The sequence below is a fragment of the Macaca thibetana genome, chromosome 1 (genome assembly GCF_024542745.1).
Source record: "Macaca thibetana thibetana isolate TM-01 chromosome 1, ASM2454274v1, whole genome shotgun sequence".
Classification (NCBI taxonomy): Eukaryota; Metazoa; Chordata; class Mammalia; order Primates; family Cercopithecidae; genus Macaca; species Macaca thibetana.
In genome coordinates, this window is record NC_065578.1 from 20,622,837 (window position 1) to 20,642,435 (window position 19,599).

A 19,599-nucleotide genomic window follows, 5' to 3' on the forward strand; every position below is an offset into this window, starting at 1 on the left:
GCTGATGCAAGTGAATTGATTGAACACAGGAGGCGGAGGTTGCAGTGAGCCAAGATCACACCACTGCACTTCAGCCTGGGTGACAGAGCGAGACTCTGTCTCAGGAAAAAGAAAAAGTTAAATTAAATTAAATTAAATTAAAAAATCAAAATAGGCCAGGCGCGGTGGCTCACACCTGGCCAACATGGTGAAAACCGTCTCTCTAAAAACACCGCACCCAGCTAATTTTTGTATTTTTAGTAGAGACAGGGTTTCACTATGTTGGCCAGTGTGGTCTCGATCTACTGACCTCACGACCTGCCAGCCTCAGCCTCCCAAAGTGCTGAGATTACAGGCGTGAGCCACTGCACCTGGCCGAAATATTTTTATTCTTAATGATTGCTTGGTACACAAGTATTTGTTTTAATGTTGTGTGTGTGTGGTTTTTTTGTTTTTTGGTTTTTTTTTGAGATGGAGTCTCGTTCTGTCGCCCAGGCTAAAGTCCAGTGCCTCAATCTCGGCTCACTGCAAGATCCGCCTCTCAGGTTCACGGCATTCTCCTGCCTCGGGCTCCTGAGTAGCTGGGACTACAGACCTGCCACCACGCCCGGCTAATTTTTTGTATTTCTAGTAGAGACAGGGTTTCACTGTGTTAGCCAGGATGGTCTCAATCATCTGACCTCATGATCTGTCCACCTCGGCCTAATGTTGTTTTTTAATAAAAGCAAATATAAAATGTATATGTACAGTTTGAAAAATAAAAATTAGCTCAGTAATCATTTTAGTAAACAGATTTTCTTCAATTTAGTCAAAATAATACAAATAAATCTAGACTTGATTTAATTGCCCAAAGAAATAAAATAGCATATTTTCTTTTCTTGAGACAGAATTTCACTCGTCTCCCAGGCTGGAGTGGAATGGCACGGTCTCGGTGTACTGCAACCTCTGCCTCCCAGTTCAAGTGATTCTCCTGCCTCAGCCTCCCCAGTAGCTAGGATTACAGGCATGTGTCACCACGCCCAGCTAATTTTTGCATTTTTAGTAGAGACGAGAATTTACCATGTTGGCCAGGCTAGTCTCAAACTCCTGACCTCAGGTGATCCTCCCTCCTCGGCTTCCCAAAGTGCTGGGATTACAGGCGTGAGCTACCCCACCCAGCCTAAAATAGCATCATTTTAAAAAATGAAATGGGCCAGGTGCGGTGGCTCACGCCTGTAATCCCAGCACTTTGGGAGGCCGGGGCAGGTGGATTACCAGAGGTCAGGAGTTCGAGGCCAGCCTGGCCAACATGGTAAAAGCCCATATCTACTAAAACTACAAAAATTAGCCTGGGATCTGTAATCCCAGCTACTCAGGAGGCTGAGGCAGCAGAATCACTTGAATCCAGGAGGCAGAGGTTGCAGTGAGCCAAGATCACACCACTGCACTGCAGCCTGGGTGACAGAGTAAGACTAAGTCTCAAAAAAGAAAAAACAAAAGGAATGAAATGCTAACAACCAGAAACATTAGCCACTAATCTCTATAAAATAAACAGCAAGTGGAAAACATGAAGTGTTTCAGATGGCAACTACAGCACATGAAAACGATTTTCAAATTGGGTTTCAGTGTTCCAGGTAACTTTCTGAGAGGTAAGAGGTTATGGCGGCAGATCATTTGAGATCAGGAATTCGAAACAGCCTGGTCAATGTGGTGAAACCCCGTCTCTACTAAAAATACAAATAATTAGCCAGGCATGGTGATGTGCACCTATAATCCTAGCTACTTGGGAGGCTGAGGCAGGAGAACTACTTGAACTCAGGAGGCAGAGGTTGTGGTGGGCCAAGACAGCACCACTGCAATCCAGCCTGGGCGACAGAGTGAGACTCCGTCTCAAAAAGAACAAAAAAGGTTATGGGCAGTTCTAAGGAAATCCAGTTACCAGATCCTCAATTCACCATGTGCTTTTCTAAAATGGATCTGTCTCAACACTGAGGTCCCATGATGGTTTCTACCTTTCTTTTCACAATCATTTGACTCCCATGTCACAAAAGAAAGATATAACCTCTCAGCCAGTGACAGAAAAAGGACTCATCTATCACATTAAGATATATTTACCAAAAAAAAAAAACATTTACAGAGAAGTTTTACTGTTTAATAAAATTTATAATATACTTTTATGAGTTTTATCAATTATGTAGTAATAGTCATAATTTTAAAAACAGCACTCTATCCAGAAGTACTTTTTAAGTATTCAGAGCTTTATAGTCACAAAAAACTTACTATATTCCATTAGAATAAAATTCTGTAGGGTAAATGTAATGGAAATAGTAGTACAGAAGAAAACTGAATTGTTAAAAATGCCTACTATAAAATAAGACCTGTTCAGTTATCCTTGAAAAGGATGTTGGTGGACATAAAATCTCTATGGTATTTAATGTCATCTGGACATTAATAAAAGAGTGATGTTACAATTTAAGTTTTGGTGTTTATTATGTCATAAATTACAGCATTTGGAGCTGCTTAAAATTTATGATGAAATTTGTTAGATTTTAAAATGTGCAAAGAAAAAAAAAGTTCAATTTTTTTTTGTTTTCCCTTGCACCCATGCTTGGATGTTCAACAGTCTTACAGACAACATGTGAACAAAAAAGGTTGGAAGATCACTGTACTGTCATAGGGAATTAAAATACCAGTAACATGTACAGGTAAGAGAAGATTAGTCATCCATTCCTAATTAAGAGTAACAGGCTGGGCGCGGTGGCTCACGCCTGTAATCCCAGCACTTTGGGAGGCCAAGGCAGGCGGATCCCTTGAGGTCAGGAGTTTGAAACCAGTCTGGCCAACATGGTGAAACCCCGTCTCTACTAAAAATACAAAAAATTGATCAGGCGTGGTGGCATGCGCCTGTAATCCTAGGTACTCAGGAGGCTGAAGCAAGAGAATCGTTTGAACCCGGGAGGTGGAGATTGCAGTAAGCTGAGATCGTGCCATTGCACTCCAGCCTGGCTGACAGAGGGAGACTCCATCTCAAAAAAAAAGTACCCAAGATTTAAGATGTTCATGATTTTGTATAAGATGGAATATAAAATGATTCATAAAACTTCAGGATACAACATAACAATGAATGTCTAATGAAATTTAAAAATATTTTCTATTTTTGATTTAAAAGATGAAAGCTAAATTATATGCTGCATAAAATAATGAGTTATGAAAACACTGGAATGAGATGCCAATGGGTGTTTAGTGTTTTCTTGAACTGTTTCAAAATTTAGGACTACCCATATTTAAGACAGCCTTAACAATGCTTTTAATCCTAGAATGTAGACAGATTTTAAAAAAAAAAGAAAAAAAAAAAACAATAAAAAACAGTCAAAACCAAGACATAACTTTTCACAATTTAAAGTTCTTTTTTTTTTTTCTTCCAGACAAGGTCTCACTCCGTGGCCCAGGCTGCAGTGCAGTGGTGCAATCATGGCTCACTGAAGCCTTGATCTCCTGGGCTCAAGCATCCTCCTATCTCAGCCTCTTAAAAGTGCTAGGATTACAGGTGTAAGCCACCTCGCTCAACCCAATTAATGTGCTATCTCAATTCTGTTCCTAGTAGGAATGTCATAATGAAAACACATACTGTATAAGCAAATGTTTAGAATTTGAGTTTTACTTAGGTAAAATGGGAGTGAGATTGCTGAAATTCTATAAACACAGAAATATTATTTAAAAGTAGAAAACAGGTTGGGCACGGAAGCTCATGCCTGTAATGCCAACACTTTTGGGAGGCCAAGTGGGAGGATTGTCTGAGGGCAGGAATTCAAAAGCAACCTGGGCAACCCGGGGAGACCCTGTCTCTATAAAAAAAAAAAATCATAATATTAGCCAGGTGTGGTGGATCACACCTGTGGTCTCAGTTACTCGGGAAGCTGAGGCAGGAGGATTATTTGAGCCTAGGAGTTCCAGGCTCCAGTGAGCCATGTTCATGCCGCAGTACTCCAGCCTGGGCAACAAAGCAAGACTCTGTCTCAAAAAATATATATCAATAAAAGTAAAGAAAATAAAATTTAAAAGTGAAAGAATGACTTCTCCAAGCTACATGAATGGAGTTAACAATCTATTATCTGTAGAGATGATGCATGTGTCTTGAAAGCAAATCTCAACTGCTACGCTCCTGCCTACTGCACACCTTGAATAAATGTCTCTGACCCACTAAGAAAAAACAATGGCAGGAGACACACACACACTTACTCCCATTTCTTTTCTCTGATTCAGATACCATAGTCTGAACCTCATCCAAAGCTGTTTAGCACTTTCTTGTGAAATGATGACCACAGTTGTGAGTCTGCATGTGTCATCTCACTATGCTGTGTGTTGGATTTCCAGAACAAAGCCTGTGCCCTTGGACAATTGCCTATACCTGTCTGACAGACAATGGGAAGAAAGTGATAAACAGCTCAGGAGAGGGCTCCAGGTAGAAAAACTGTCCATTCCTTTGGAAAATAAATGGGTACTTAGGCCCAAGACAACTGAGGTGATGAAAGTATATACTAGGATACTATTTCAAGAAGTACTCTTTATGGCAGACCTCACCACTATTTCAAGAAGTACTCTTTATGGGAGACCTCACCACTACACAGTAGCAACCAGCTCATTCTCCACAGAAGCACTGCTCAAGGATTTGGGTAAGATACTTAAAGGAAGGAAAAACAAAGTTTACCTGCTACAGTTAGTTCCCCAAAATAAATTTCCTGACCCAAGGAAAACAACTACTAATCCTACTACATTAAATCTACTATTCATCATCATTAACTTAATACCTATGATCCTCCCCTACCCACTTAAATAAGCCTGGTAATTAAAAACTGATCATTGGCCTTCAAGCTTTACTGAAAACATGACACTATGAAAACCATCTCTGGAACAAAATAATTGTAAACTTTTTTAACTAAAATTTTAAAAAGCAAGCATTGTTGGCTGGGCATGGTGGCTCATGCCTTATAATCCCAACACTTTGGGAGGCCAAGGCAGGAGGATTGTTAAACTCAGGAGTTCGAGACTAGCCTGGGCAACCAGGTGAGACCCCGTCTCTACAAAAAAATTGTTTTAAACATTTTTTCCAGGTTGGCAGGGCATGGTGGTTCACGCCTGTAATCCCAGCCCTTTGGGAGTTCAAGGTGGGCAGATCACTGGAGGCCAGGAACTCAAGACCAGCGTGGCCAACACAGTGAAGCCCCATCTCTACTAAAAATAGAAAAAATTAAGGCCAGGTGCAGTAGCTTATGCCTGTAATCCCAGCACCTTAGGGGGCCGAGGCAGGCGGGTCACCTGAGGTCAGGAGTTCAAGACCAGCCTGACCAACATAGGGAAACCGTGTCCCTATTAAAAATACAAAATTAGCCAGGCGTGGTGACACATGCCTGTAATCCCAGCCACTTGGGAGGCTGAGGCAGGAGAATCTCTTGAACTCGAAAGGTAGAGGTTACAGTGAGCCGAGATCTTCCCATTGCACTCCAGCCTGGACAAGAAGGCAGCAAGAGTTAAAAAAAAAAAAAAAAAAAGAGAAGGCAGCAAGAGTGACCAAAAAAAACAGGAAAGAAAAGGAAAAGGAAAAAGAATTAGCTGAGCATTGTGGCACATGCCTGTAATCCCAGCTACTCAGGGGGCTGAGTCATGAGAACTGCTTGAACCCAGGAGGCAGAGGTTGCAGAGAGCCAAGATGGTGTTATTGCACTCCAGCCTTAATGACAGAGTAAGACTCTGTCACAAAAAAAAACAAAATTTTGCCAGGTGTAGTGGCACAAATCTGCAGGCCCAGCTACTAGGAAGGCTGAGGTGGGAAGATCACTTGAGCCTAGGAGGTTTAGGCTGCAGTCAACCATGATTGTACCACTGTATTCCAGCCTGGGCAACAGAGTAAGACACGGACTCGAAAAGAACACAAAACTGAAAAACAAGCATTGCTAATACAAGATGTTCAGTGATTTCACATGTGTTTAAGAAATGCAAATATCCTTGAGAGTCTGTAACATAATAATCTTGAGCCATAATAATTTATCACAAATATTTCTACTAAATAAATTTATATTTTAAAAGGGCACTCACAACTTAAAGGTTTTACCTAGATCTTCCTCAATCCCTAGTTGCAATTTCTTCCCCTCCATCTTTTCTATGTCTTCATCATTAAACTTATACCATTCACCAGACTGTGGATCTTTCACATGGGCGATGTAGTGGCCAGAATAAGCACTCACTCCTCTGTGTATGAGGACTGCACTGAGTTCATACACATAGGACCCACCTGGAGAGAAAGGGAGAAAGTAAAAGAAACATTGGATAACAGTATTTCTTATATCCTGAGCCTGAATTGTAATGTTTACGAATCTTTATACATGCGGTGTAACTAAAAACATGTCACCTAAAATTTTTACAAATTACTTTTACAAAATAATGTATATTTACACTCCCTTAACTCTCTTAAACACACTCTAAGCACACTGTATTAACTCTCCAAGCCTCTGCAAAATACATGGATTTTTGAAAAACTATGGCCTCCTGGGCACTCAGGGAGTATAAGCTACTCTACTACATACTGTGCTCTTCAGCACAGACTAGCGAGGCCACACGCGTCCCAAGAATCGGCTGTTCATACTCTCTGATGTGTTACAAAAATTAAAACTTACACAAACCAGGGAGGCACGAATGTCAAATGAAAAGGCTATTGTTTATAGAAGAGAAGATAAATGCTTTGGCAAAAACTGACGGCAAGTCATGAAAACTTATACTTTGGGACCTAGGGGTAAAAATCAAAAACCAAAAGGAAATCTCCATTACAACTTCATAAGAAGCCAGCCCTCAAAAAGATTTCTTTACTATGAATTCACACTGCCTATGAAGTCAGAAAAACCCCAAGCCAAGAGTTGTGTTTGATGTGGTCCTGGGACGAGTGATAGTCCTAAGAAATGAGTTCCGTCAACACACACACACGTCACATAACACAAGTCACTCTAACTGCGAGGTAGCAAACAGCAGCAAAATCAAACTGATGAAGATTTTCACCTCAGTCAGTGGAAACAGCAAATACATAAATAAAATTTTAAGTATATTTAAAGAAATAAATGATGAGATTAAGAGGAATAGAGACTATAGAAAATGAAAATCAAATGATAAAGAACCAAATCAAACTCCAAGAAATGGAAATCATAGTCACCAACAGTCAAAACTCTATAAAATGGTTTAACCTCAGATCAGGTTCACCTGAACAGGGAATGAATAAAGTGTAAGGTGGAGCTTAAGAAATTATGCAGAATGCAGGACAAAGCAATGAAGAGTTGGGCGTCGTGCAGCATAGAGTAAGAAAATCTAACACATATCTAACTGGCATTCCAGAAGGAAAGGGAAAAGAGAAAAAGCATTCAGAGGTAATAGTTGGAAAATTTTCAGATGCCCTAGGTGAGAAGAATAAATCAATTAAAAATCAAACCAAGTGTTAACAGCTCTTTTAGAATTTGTCTAGCAGGCTTTCCTACTAGAAAACCAGATTTTTAAAGAATCAAAATTAAAAAACAAACCAAAATTGGTCACAGTGACACTGCAAGCCACCAAAACCAAAGAAGAGGTCTTAAAATTAGACAAAATAAAACAGGCCTCTTGTAGAAACAAGAATTAGACTGCAACCAACTTTTCAACAGCAACAACGGATGCCCCAAGGCAACAGAATGCTATCTTCTTCAATGATATCTTCAATGAGTAAAAGTAACCATTCATGATTAGAGAAAATGAATTCCCCAAGGACAAAATAGACACTTTCAGACAATAATATGTGAAAAGAATCTTTCACCCATAGACCCTTACTAAAAGAATTTTATAAGCTCTAATTCAGTATTTTAAAACTCTTCCAGATGGAAGGTCCAGAATGCAAAGAATGATAAACAAAGGAGGTGGGTCAACACCAGGATTCCTATACAAGATAGTCTGTAAGTTTCTTTTTTAAAAAAGGTAGAACTAAAATACATATGAAAAATAGGCCAGGTGTGGTGGTTCATGCCTGTAATCCCGGGACTTTGTGAGCCAAGGCAAGAGGATTGCTTAAGGCCGTAAGTTCAAAACCAGCCTGGGCAACATAGAGAGACCCAGTCTATAAAAACTTAAAAAAAATCAACCAGGCATGGTACTATACACCTGTGGTCCCAGCTACTCAGGAGGCTGAGGTGGGAGGATCGCTTGAGTCTGAGAGGTCAAGGCTGCAGTGAGCCGTGATCGTGCCACACTGCACTCCAGCCTGGATGACAGAGCAAGACCATCTTAAAAATAATTTAGGGGAGTGTCGATTGCTTAATGTTTTGAGATCGTTGAGGGTAAAGATGTTATCTGGAGAGTTAAGAATACATGTTATATTTTCTAGGTTAATTATTAGTATTAGCTGGCCCAGGCTGCCTTAGGGGGCATTTTCATACTCCAATTTTAGGGCTTACCTGGAATCACCCCCCACTGTTCTTTCTACTGCATGCACTCTCCCCATTACTTCATGTGAAGGTGAGCCAGAAAAAGCCTATCTTCCTAACCTCAGGGAACCATAAGAACTCCTGACTGGGCACAGTGGCTCATTTGTGCCTGTAATCCCAGCACTTTCGGAGGCCGAGACAGGTGGATCACCTGAGGTCAGGAGTTCCAGACCAGACTGGCCAACACGGTGAAACCTTGTCTCTACTAAAAATACAAAAATTAGCCATGCATGGGTGGTGCACACCTGTAATCCCAGCTACTCGAGAGGCTGAGGCATGAGAATCGCTTGAACCCAGGAGGCGGAGGTTGAGGTGAGCCAAGATTGCACAACTGCACTCCAGCCTGGGTGACGGAGCGAGACTCTGTCTCCAAAAAAAAAAGAAAAAAGAAAAAAAGAAAGAAAAACTCCTGAGTCCTGAACAGAGCAGCAGAAATAAAAAGGAGGGGGAAATGTCATGGTGTTAGATTGCCCATACCAAGTTCTTCCAGTCTGTGTAAGCCAGGGAACCTCAAGCCTTGAACTCTGTGATCATACCTAACCAGCAGAGGCCCCAAATGCCTGACAGAAATAAACCTAAGGGCTTTGCAGAGGAGATGGCATGTATCCTACCCCTAGGGGAATCCCCATAAATAATTCTCTATGTGCAATAAGCAGCATGCAGTCAAAGACAACCACGGACAGAAGAAACAAAACAACACTGCAACAACCAACTCAGGTAGAGAGATCATCCTGAACAATATTCCAACACTGTCAGTAATGGATTATAAAAACTGGGTGTTTTTAATGTTTAAAGTGGTTAAAAAAATTTTTTTTAATATTCTGGATACCTTTAATACATTTGTGAACAAATATTGATGACAACTCACTTTAAATAGATCAGTAACTGAGAACGGTGATACATTTCTTTTTGTGGCTCTATTGACCCTAATTGGTCAAAAGCACCTCGTTTTGCAAGACAATGGGTAAGGAAGAGAGGAAGAGAAAAGAAAAGGAGGCTGAAGAGGAGCCAAAGCCCAGGATTCTCTAAAAATGCATCAGCCTCCAGAGTATGGGAGTACATTGGGTTCCAGAAACCTCAGCGGGACCTAGTTCTCACAAACACAAGAGTGTCCAACGGATGAAACCTCAGCTGAAAACACAGAAGGTAGCAGTGTCCAAAGACATTGCAGGGTCTGGGAGGAACAAAGTTTGATAAGGTTGTTAACTATCACAGACTCAGCAGGATCTGGAGGAGTCACCAGTGGGGTTCTTCTCCCAGGTAAAGAAGCAGGGGCAGCACAGTAAGATTTAATTATGGGTTATGCTATGGCTGGCAATATCCCAGGAGAAAAAAGAGTAAGCTATGTTTAGGGATGCATGCTATAGTAAAATGCTAAAGAAGAAAAAAATAAAAGAAGCGTTCCACATGAAAGTCAGATAAATGGTTACACTTAAGGGAAGGAAGGTGGTTTTAACTGTGCAACTGGGAGGGGCACAAAAGGAGGCTTCTGGGGTTCCAGAAATGTTCTTCTTTCTTGATCTGGGGAGTACGCATAATTCATAATTCACTAAGCCATGCATTTTTGCATTTTGAACTTTTAGGAATATGATATATTTCAAATTTTGAAAAGAAAAAACTAAAATATACTGAGATACATGAAATTTCAACTATAGAAGGACAAGGCAAGGTAAGGCACTGAGTAAGGGCCGAACAAGGGTGGAATGCAAGATCACTGAAAAAGAGAAGTTGCTATTGGGTCAGCTGGAAGGAGCGTATACAAAGGAATCTTAATAATATTCCCTATATCATTAATGAAGACAGTAATCCACAGGTATTAGCAGTAGCTGTAACTTTATTACCAACAGACAGCATTAAAAATTTTGACATTTTAATTCTTGCAGATAACCTGGATTTATATTCATCAATTCATTAAACTCATCAACTTTAAAATGAAGGCCAGGCGTGGTGGCTCACACCTGTAATTCCACCACTTTGGGAGGCCAAGGCAGGCAGATCACCTGAGGCTGGGAGTTCTCGAGACCAGCCTGGCCAATATGGTGAATCCCGTCTCTAGTAAAAATACAAAAATTAGCTGAGTATGACGGCGGGCACCTGTAATCCCAGCTTACTCGGGAGATTGAGACAGGGAGAATTGCTTGAACCTAGGAGGTGGAGGTTGCAGTGAGTCGAAATCGCACCTCTGTACTCCAGCCTGGGTGACGCAAGACTCTGCCTCAAAAAAAAAAGAAAAAAAGAAAAAGGAAAAAAGAAAAAGAAAAACTTCAGAATTAACATAGTTTTTAGGCCAGGGGCGGTGGGTCACGCCTATAATCCCAGCACTTTGGGAGGCCAAGGCAGGCAGATCACTTAAGGTCAGGAGTTCGAGACAAGTCTGGCCAACATAATGAAACCCCGTCTCTACTGAAAATATAAAAAATTAGCCAGGCATGGTGGCAGGCGTCTGTAATCCTAGCTACTAGGGAAGCTGAGGCAGGAGAATTGCTTGAACCCAGGAGATGGAGGGTGCAGTGAGCCGAGATCATGCCACTGCACTGCAGCCTGGGCAATAGAGTGAAACTCTATCTCAAAATTGAAAAAAAAAAAAAGGTAAGTTTTTAAATCCCCAAGGAACATGGCAAGACTTGAGTCGGAGAGTCAGGGGCTAATGTTTGAAAATGAGAATCCCTCATTCTACAGATGTCTGCATATCTGCAGGCTCACCATTTAAATAAACAGGTGGATTCTCCTTTTAACAATAGATCATCTTTTAGATCCATCTTCTGATCTTTGTGTAGCTATGTGTGTACAGCTTTGTGTGGTTATATGTGGGTATGGAAAAATATAAATACTAATTATCTGGATGACAGAATTACACATGGTTTGTATTTCTTTTTTTTTTTTTGAGACAGAGTCTCGCTCTGTCGCCCAGGCTGGAGTGCAGTGGTGGAATCTCAGCTCACTGCAAGCTCCGCCTCCCGGGTTCACACCATTCTCCTGCCTCAGCCTCCCGAGTAGCTGAGACTACAGGTGCCCGCCACCTCGCCCGGCTAGTTTTTTGTATTTTTTTAGTAGAGACGGGGTTTCACCCTGTTAGCCAGGATGGTCTCGATCTCCTGACCTCGTGATCCGCCCGTCTCGGCCTCCCAAAGTGCTGGGATTACAGGCTTGAGCCACCGCGCCCGGCCATGGTTTGTATTTCTTTATGCTTTCTGAATCTCCCAAATTATCTAGAACAAACTCCAAGCAATTAACAAAAGTTAACTGTTTTTAGTTTTCTACCTATATAAGGCAGAGCAAGTATTACAACAGCATGTAAAAGACAAGCCTATAACTATAAACCACTAGATTGCTTTTACCAGCCCTAATTAACAATTCTAAAATGAGAAGATAATACTTATTTATTTACTTATTTATTCAAAAATTAAGGAGACAAACATGGTGGCTCATGCCTGTAATCCCAGCACTTTCGGGAGGTTGAGGTAGGAGGATCACTAGAGCCGAGTTCAAGACCCTGTCTCTAAAAAAAAAATTAAAAATTAGCTGGGCATGGTGGAATATGCCTGTTGTTCCAGGTTAAGCCCAGGAGGCTGAGTCTGTGATGAGCAGTGATCACATCACTGCAAATTAGCCTGGGTGACAGGGCCAGACCCCATCTCGAAAACAAATTAATAAAAAATAAAAAGCACTATATTTAGTAAACCAACATACCAAAATTAAATATTTCCACAGGTTTTGATCTAACACGTCCTTTTGATAAATATTTTCTTTATAGCATAAACTGGACAACTATATAATAAACTTAATAACTATTAATAGTAACAATTCAAACTCATCCAGTTGAGTCAAGCAAAGTGCTCATTTCACATCTCCTAAGTTTCTGGACTGGGAAGCCACTAACCCATTAGATTTTCCTCAATTTCAATTACCTGAACAAAGGAGGCAAGCAGCAAACTACTAAATAAAGTAAAATAGAGCTAAGTTTATTTATTCAACAAAATATAACAATCTAACATTGAAGTCCAAAAGCAAAGTTGAAAACAGTTTCCTTGTTCCCTAGAGATACAAATTTTAAAGTATAGTACTGAAGAGTATCATACATTTGAAAGCTTACGTATCTATTTAGCACTTTCCTCCTCAACCTTCCCAATCATGTCTCTTAAAGGTTTTTACAGCTTGCTTCCATTGTAAGCTGCCTCTAGAAATTTTTTCTTTCTTTGGAAAGAGACAGAGTTTATAAAATTATTTCTACATTAAAAATTTGAGGCTGGGGCAGTGGCTCACGCCTGTAATCCCAGCACTTAGGGAGGTCGGGGCAGGTGTACCACTTGAGGCCACGAGTTTGAGACCAGCCTGGCCAACACGGCAAAACCCTAAAGTGCAAAAATTAGCTGGGCCTGGTGGCACACACCTGTAATCCCAGCTACAAGGGAGGCTGAGGGTACAGTGAGCCAAGATCGTGCCACTGCACTCCAGCCTAGGCAACAGAGCAAGACTCTGTCTCAAAAATACATACACACATACATACATACATAATATTTCATAAGTACTATAATCAACCTTAAAGGGAAGTGAAACAGTTCTTTCTCTAGTAAGACTCATCCTGTTTGGTAGGATGAAGACTACCAAAAGAAAAAAGCAGTACTTATTTCTTGTTAAAACAATGATAGCATCCTAGGGCATACCAGTGGTTGCAGATATGAAAAATGAAAGCATAAATACTGGAATTACGCCACCTAATGTTTCCGGGACAACATTTTTTAAAAAGTGAATAGAGGCAACTTGGAGACTGTTAGTTTTGAGAAATGACAAATAATAGTATTGAAACTAAGGTGGCAAGTGTGGGTTCAGAAACAGTATTCATTTTTTACAAATTATTTTTATACCCTTAATTCTGTACATATCCATGAACCACCTCATCTTTGCTATGTACCTACTCTCACAAAATGGAATTAACATCTTGGCTCTCCTAAAAAAGTCTTTGTTCCTAGACAGAAATTCCCAGAGATTAGCAAACAAAAATTGGCAATTGACTGCTATTCTATATTCATCACAAGCCGATCACAAGTTAGAGTCTCTGAGCATTATAATGTTTACTTCTCAGTAAAAATATTACCTTTATGTTCCACATAAGGCTCCATATCCAAAATTTCTGAGAAGCCAATGTAGGTATTCAGCTTTTTCTTATGTCCAGTTTGCCTAACCAAGAGGAAAGCTGATTATATTTACATTTAAAACAATCATAACATATAAGCTCTATTAGTTATTTTAATAAACTCAACAGTAGGTAGCTTTCACTTAACAATCTTCCTCCAAAACATGTACAATTAGAAGTAAACAGAATTATTACTTTATAGCTGGACAAATAATAGGTTAAAAAATGTGAATTCAAAGTGCTGATTCCAAGCACAGCTTATTTTCCAGAAGTTTCAGCTTAATCACAAAAGAAAAACAGATTATCCTGCTTTACAGAAGACATGCAGACATGCACATGTGCCAACATTGCCTTGATTTTAATTATAAAATGAAAAATACGTTCCCATGGCGGGGGTGTAATGAGTACAAAATTTATTCTATTTAAAATATCGGATAATACTGAAGATCAGGGTAATTCACTTACTTACAGTTTTTCTTTTTTCTTTTTTTTTTTCCCCAAGACAAAGTTTCACTCTTGTTGCCCAGGCTGGAGTGCAATGGTGCAATCTCAGCTCACTGCAACCTCCGTCTCCTGGGTTCAAGTGATTCTCCTGCCTCAGCCTCCCCAGTAGCTAGGATTACAGGCATGCACCACCATGCCCGGCTAATTTTTGTATTTTTAGTACAGATGGGGTTTCACCATGTTGGCCAGGCTGATCTCAAACTCCTGACCTCAGGTGATCTACCCGCCTCAGCCTCCCAAAGTGCTGGGACTACAGGCGTGAGCCACCGCACCCGGCCCTTGCAGTTTTTTTTTTTTTTTGAGGTGGAGTCTCGCTCTGTTGCCCAGGCTGGAGTGCAGTGGCGCGATCTCGGCTCACTGCAAGCTCCACCTCCCGGGTTCACACCATTCTCCTGCCTCAGCCTCCTGAGTAGCTGGGACTACAGGTGCCCGCCACCACACCCGGCTAATTTTTTTGTATTTTTAGTAGAGACGGGGTTTCACTGTGTTAGCCAGGATGGTCTCGATCTCCTGACCTCGTGATCCGCCCACCTTGGCCTCCCAAAGTGCTGGAATTACAGGCGTGAGCCACCGCGCCCGGCCTACAGTTTTTAATACTTTCTTAGAATAAAAAAAGTAAGGATTTTTTACTTTTCTAGTTATCAATTATATATGGTTGGCTTCTTTAAAATTTTTATGATAATCAAATCATGAAATACTGACATTTCAAAATGACAGGCTCCATCTATAACTTTCATCCTCAAATCTAGAGTTTCAAATTACAATCATTTTATCATCTCATCTATCTATGGTAAAGTCTGTACATAGTACCACAATGAACAACAAATACTACTATTTGCACACATTTACCTGTCAAAGACAAAACGCATTAGCTGCAAGTTCAGAGTGCAAGGAAGGCTAAGAAGTCGAATCTTTCTTGTTGCATTCTGTTTGCTTTGACAGTTCTCACAAAAATAGCGATTGTCTCCTTCTAATTTTTCTTCCTGATCAAGAATAAGACATATTAATTTTAAAAAGAAGATGGGTTTAAAACAAGTGATAAAACCCTGGATGTAAAGTATAATTTCATTTTAGTTAACAGCTCTCACGCTATTTAAAAACAGCTACTATAAATAATGGACACACAAAGTAATGGGAACTGTTCAGCAGTGACATTATCAAGTTGTATACACTGATATTTAAAACTGATGTGCCTATTTCCCAAATGTATGATATTAAAAATACTTGTTTTAGGTTCTTTGTCCTGGTAATCCCACTTCTGGGAATTCTAAAGTAAGTTTTAAAAAGAAATGTCACATGTATTTTGATGCAACATTCATTTAAAAACAGCAAAAAGGCTGGGCAGCATGGGTCATGCCTGTAATCCCAGTAATTTGGGAGGCCGAGGTGGGTGGATCACTTGAGGCCAGGAATTCAAGACCAGCCTGGCTGCCCTGGTGAAACCCCGTCTCTACTAAAAATACAAAAATTAACCAGGCATGGTGGTACACACCTGTGGTCCCAGCTACTCAGGAGGCTGAGACACGAGAATTACTTGAACCCGGGAGGTGGAGCTTGCAGTGAGCTGAGATCACACCTCTGCGCTCCAGCCTGGAAACAAAGCGAGACTCTGTCTCAAAAAAATGAAGAAAAAAAAAGGAGGGAGTGTAAAAACTACATATGGGCACCAGAATACAAAATTATATACATATTTGGTTAAAATTACTGAAACATATTCATGAGAAAAAGCTAAAAAGAGACGTGTAGAAAAATCAAACATTTTAGCTGATAGTGGTTTCTTTTTAAAATTTGCCTTTATATTTCTATAAAGCTAATTGCAGCCAATCATAGCTAACTGAAGACTCAAACTCCTGAGCTCAAGCTTTTTGTGCCGTATTATCGTAAGTAATGCAATACTGGTACCATCATCTCTTCACTTGGCTTCCAGGATACCACACTCACCAACTTTCCTCCTAATTCACTGGCATTCCTCCAAGCCTCCTGTGCCAGCTGCTCCTACCTCCCTGATCCCTAAAATTTGAATGTCCCAGGCCTCAGTCCTTGGGGATTTTATCCAGCCACAACTTCTTCCTGGAACTATACCTCTCAAATGTAACATGCTCAAAGCCAAACTCCTAATTCCTCTCAATCCTGCTCCTCTCAGGTCCTCCCCATCTCAGTTAGAGCAACTTCATTCTTTCAGTTGATCAGGCCAAAAATCTTAGTAATCTTTGACTCCCCTCTTACTCTCCCACATCCAGTCTGCAAATTTAAAAAAAAAAAAATCTTTTTTTTTAAATTTTTTTATTTTTACAGATGGGGTCTTGCTCTGTCACCAAGGTTGGGGTGCAGTGGTGCAATCATAGCTAGCAACTACAGCCTCAAACTCTTGAGCTCAGGCAATTCTCCCGCCTCAGCCTCCTGAGTAGCTGGGAGTATGGCTGTTCAACACCATGCCTGGTTAATTTTTTTATCTTTTGCAAAGACAGTCTATCATTATGTTGCCTAGGCTGGTCTCAAACTCCTGTTCTCAAATGATCCTACTGTCTCAGCCTCGTAAAGTGCTGGGATTACAGACATGAGCCACCACATCCGGCCCCGGCCTGCAAATTTTATCTGCTCTTAGACAATATATCTAAAAGCCAATTGGTGCTTATCACCTCTTCAGTTAACCCATGGTCCAAGCCACCATGCACTCCCATCTGCCCTCAACCCATCTTCAGCCTATTCTCAGCACCCAGTTACCCTTTAAAACAGACTGTATCACTCCTATGCGTATGACCCTGATGACATCTCAATCTCACACAGAGTAGAAGTCAAACTTCTGACAAAGGTTTACTAGGCCCTCTCTGATATGGCCCTTGTGTCATCTCTATGACTTTATCTTCTATCACTTACTCACTTCAGCCACACTAACTGCCCCCCTCCCAGGATGTTCCTCAATCCACCAGGCAAGGCACATTCTCATTTTGGGCTCTGCACTTGCTATTTCATCTACCTAGAACACTCTTCTCCTTGATTCTAACAGGGCTCACCCCTTCACCTTCAATCACTTTATTTCAAACTCCACCCACTCCACCCTACTCCCTAGCACATTGCCCAGCGCCACCCTCCCTGCTTTATTTTTCTCCAAAGCCCTTATTATAGTTGACCCACTATCTATTCTAACTTTATTTTACTGTCCCTCCCTGGTGCCTATACCACTACTTTATAGGCTCCATAAAGGCTAATTAATCCCCAACAGCTGAAAGTATCTGACACAGTGAGCACTCAATAAATATTCAGTGGCCAGGCGCAGTGGTTAATGCCTGTATTCCCAGCACTTTGGGAGGCCGAGGTGGGCGGATCACCTGAGGTCAGGAGTTCGAGACCAGCCTGACCAATATGGTAAAACCCCATTTCTACTAAAAATCAAAAAAAAAAAAAATAGCCAGGCATGGTGGCCCACACCTGTAATCCCAGCTACTTGGGAGGCTGAGGCAGGATAATCACTTGAATCCAGGAGGTGGAGGTTGCAATGAGCCGATATTGTGCCATAGCACTCCAGCCTGGGCAACAAGAGAGAAACTCCATCTCAAAAAAAAAATTCAGCGAAATGAATTCAATGACTACTTTAGGCATGCTCATGGATGAGCTGAGGAAGTAAGAAAGCACAAAATATATCTGAAGACAGCTAGCTAGCTAGCTAGCTAGATAATAAGCTTGTCTATTACGCTATGTATACACTCATGCTTGACAACAAACGGTTCCTCTTAGCAGTTTTCCACTCAGAACAGAATCACTGAATTATCTCCACATGAATCTAAATATACAGAAAGCAGAATGGCCTGATCAATGTAAAAAAGTTTCATATTTAACACATTCTAGTTTTCACTGCATGACAAGGTAAATTACCTTTATGATAACCGAGCATAGAGCTCTTTCAATACCCCACTACCCACTCACAGAATAGTATCTTCTCACACATACATAACTTTACATACAAAATAACTTGAAATAAGCAAAATTATTTTTAAGACACAGCCTGCTTTGGTACTTCATAAAGTTTCTTCTGAATCATTACACAAACAGAGACGCTTCTTATATAGAAAAAGCTGACACAATAAAAGCTCTAGTCACTAAATCAAAACAGAATAGCATTCAGCATACCATTTAACTGTTAATGGGCAGGAACAATACATACACCAAAATGTGAATACCTTCAAAAATTCCGAGATACAATCTGTTAACTGTTTGTGGCCTTGGATATTTAACTCCAGTTCGTAAAATTTTGACAAAAGCTTTGACTCTCTGCCACACTGGTTGCAACTATAATAAAATAGAATGACAAAATTCAAATCAGAGTGTGGAAAGCAACAAAGTTAAATTGTATTACATCCTAGAAAGATGGAAAAAAGCATTTATAACCTTCATTAGTTCTCTTTCACAGAAATTATGTATACTAAAAATGAAATATAATTCCAGCATTTTGGGAGGCCAAGGCGGGCAGATCACAAGGTCAGGAATTCGAGACCAGCCTGACCAACATGGTGAAACCCCGTCTCTACTAAAAATACAAAAATTAGCCAGGTGTGGTGGCACACACCTGTAATCTCAGCTACTCAGGAGGCTGAGGCAGGAGAATCACTTGAACCTGGGAGGTGGAGGTTGCAGTGAGCCAAGATCACGCCACTGCACTCAGCCTGGGCAACAGAGCGAGACTCCATCTCAAAAAAAAAAAGAAAAAGAAAAGAAAAGAAAAACAGAAAGTGACTGGTAAAGCTAAGCATTCACTGAGAAATTTGCTTAAAATAAATGTTAAGAGGTACAAATGCAGTTTTGTTACATGAACATATCGCACAGTGGCAAAGTCTAGGTTTCAGTGTTACCATCACCCAAATGCTGTACATTGTACTCATGCGAATTTTTTAACAGGCATTTTACATTTACTTTTAGTATTCTAGCCAGTTCCAATCTTCCTCTTTAACTCATACCACACAGCCATAAAGCAAGAGCAGATTGCAAGAGCTCACCCAGACACCATTCTGAACACCTGGATGGGTTCAACTGCAATTACCAAGTCACTTGTTTATGTGTTCCCATGGAAATGTATTACCATAAATATTTCAAGTCCCATGATAACCCACTAAAGCTATAACCTGGAACTGCACTGAAAAATAGTTAACATATGAGCAACTGTCTTAGAACAAAATGTATCATGAAAAAGTTGAAACAGACTTACACAGTTACATAGGCATATTCTCCACAGAACTGCTGTTGAACAATGTTCCGCACATCTGGATTCTTTTGTTTAGACAAAGTATCTTCCAATAGAGACATAAAGAGCTTTGAAAATTCTTGAGCATCCTACAAGTTTAGGTTATTGAAAAGAAAAATCATATCTTGCTTTTCAACTTCTACTACAAATAGCAATATATTCAACATTCCAGAATCTACCTATACTTTCAACTTAACATTTTCAAAAAGGGGCTACAGCTATGTTCAATCAGTTTTTGCCCACATATGAATTTCCATAAATGGAATCAAGTATAA

The 19,599-nt window shown here is 40.4% G+C and overlaps 1 protein-coding gene and 1 pseudogene across 5 annotated transcripts in view; one reads left to right on the top strand and one right to left on the bottom strand.

Moving 5' to 3' along the window:
* Nucleotides 1-19,599, bottom strand: part of USP48 (ubiquitin specific peptidase 48) — a 102,732-nt gene that overhangs the window by 50,324 nt on the left and 32,809 nt on the right. For all 5 annotated transcript variants that reach the window (XM_050790358.1, XM_050790348.1, XM_050790338.1 and 2 more), the window contains exons 5-9: nt 19,289-19,413; nt 18,267-18,375; nt 14,938-15,071; nt 13,546-13,628; nt 6,068-6,247 (exon numbers count right to left, since the gene is read on the bottom strand). In XM_050790358.1, coding sequence (XP_050646315.1) covers nt 6,068-6,247; nt 13,546-13,628; nt 14,938-15,071; nt 18,267-18,375; nt 19,289-19,413 — 631 coding nt within the window. The remainder of the gene's footprint in view (nt 1-6,067; nt 6,248-13,545; nt 13,629-14,937; nt 15,072-18,266; nt 18,376-19,288; nt 19,414-19,599) is intronic.
* LOC126945013 (uncharacterized) lies at nt 7,431-7,487 on the top strand (annotated as a pseudogene).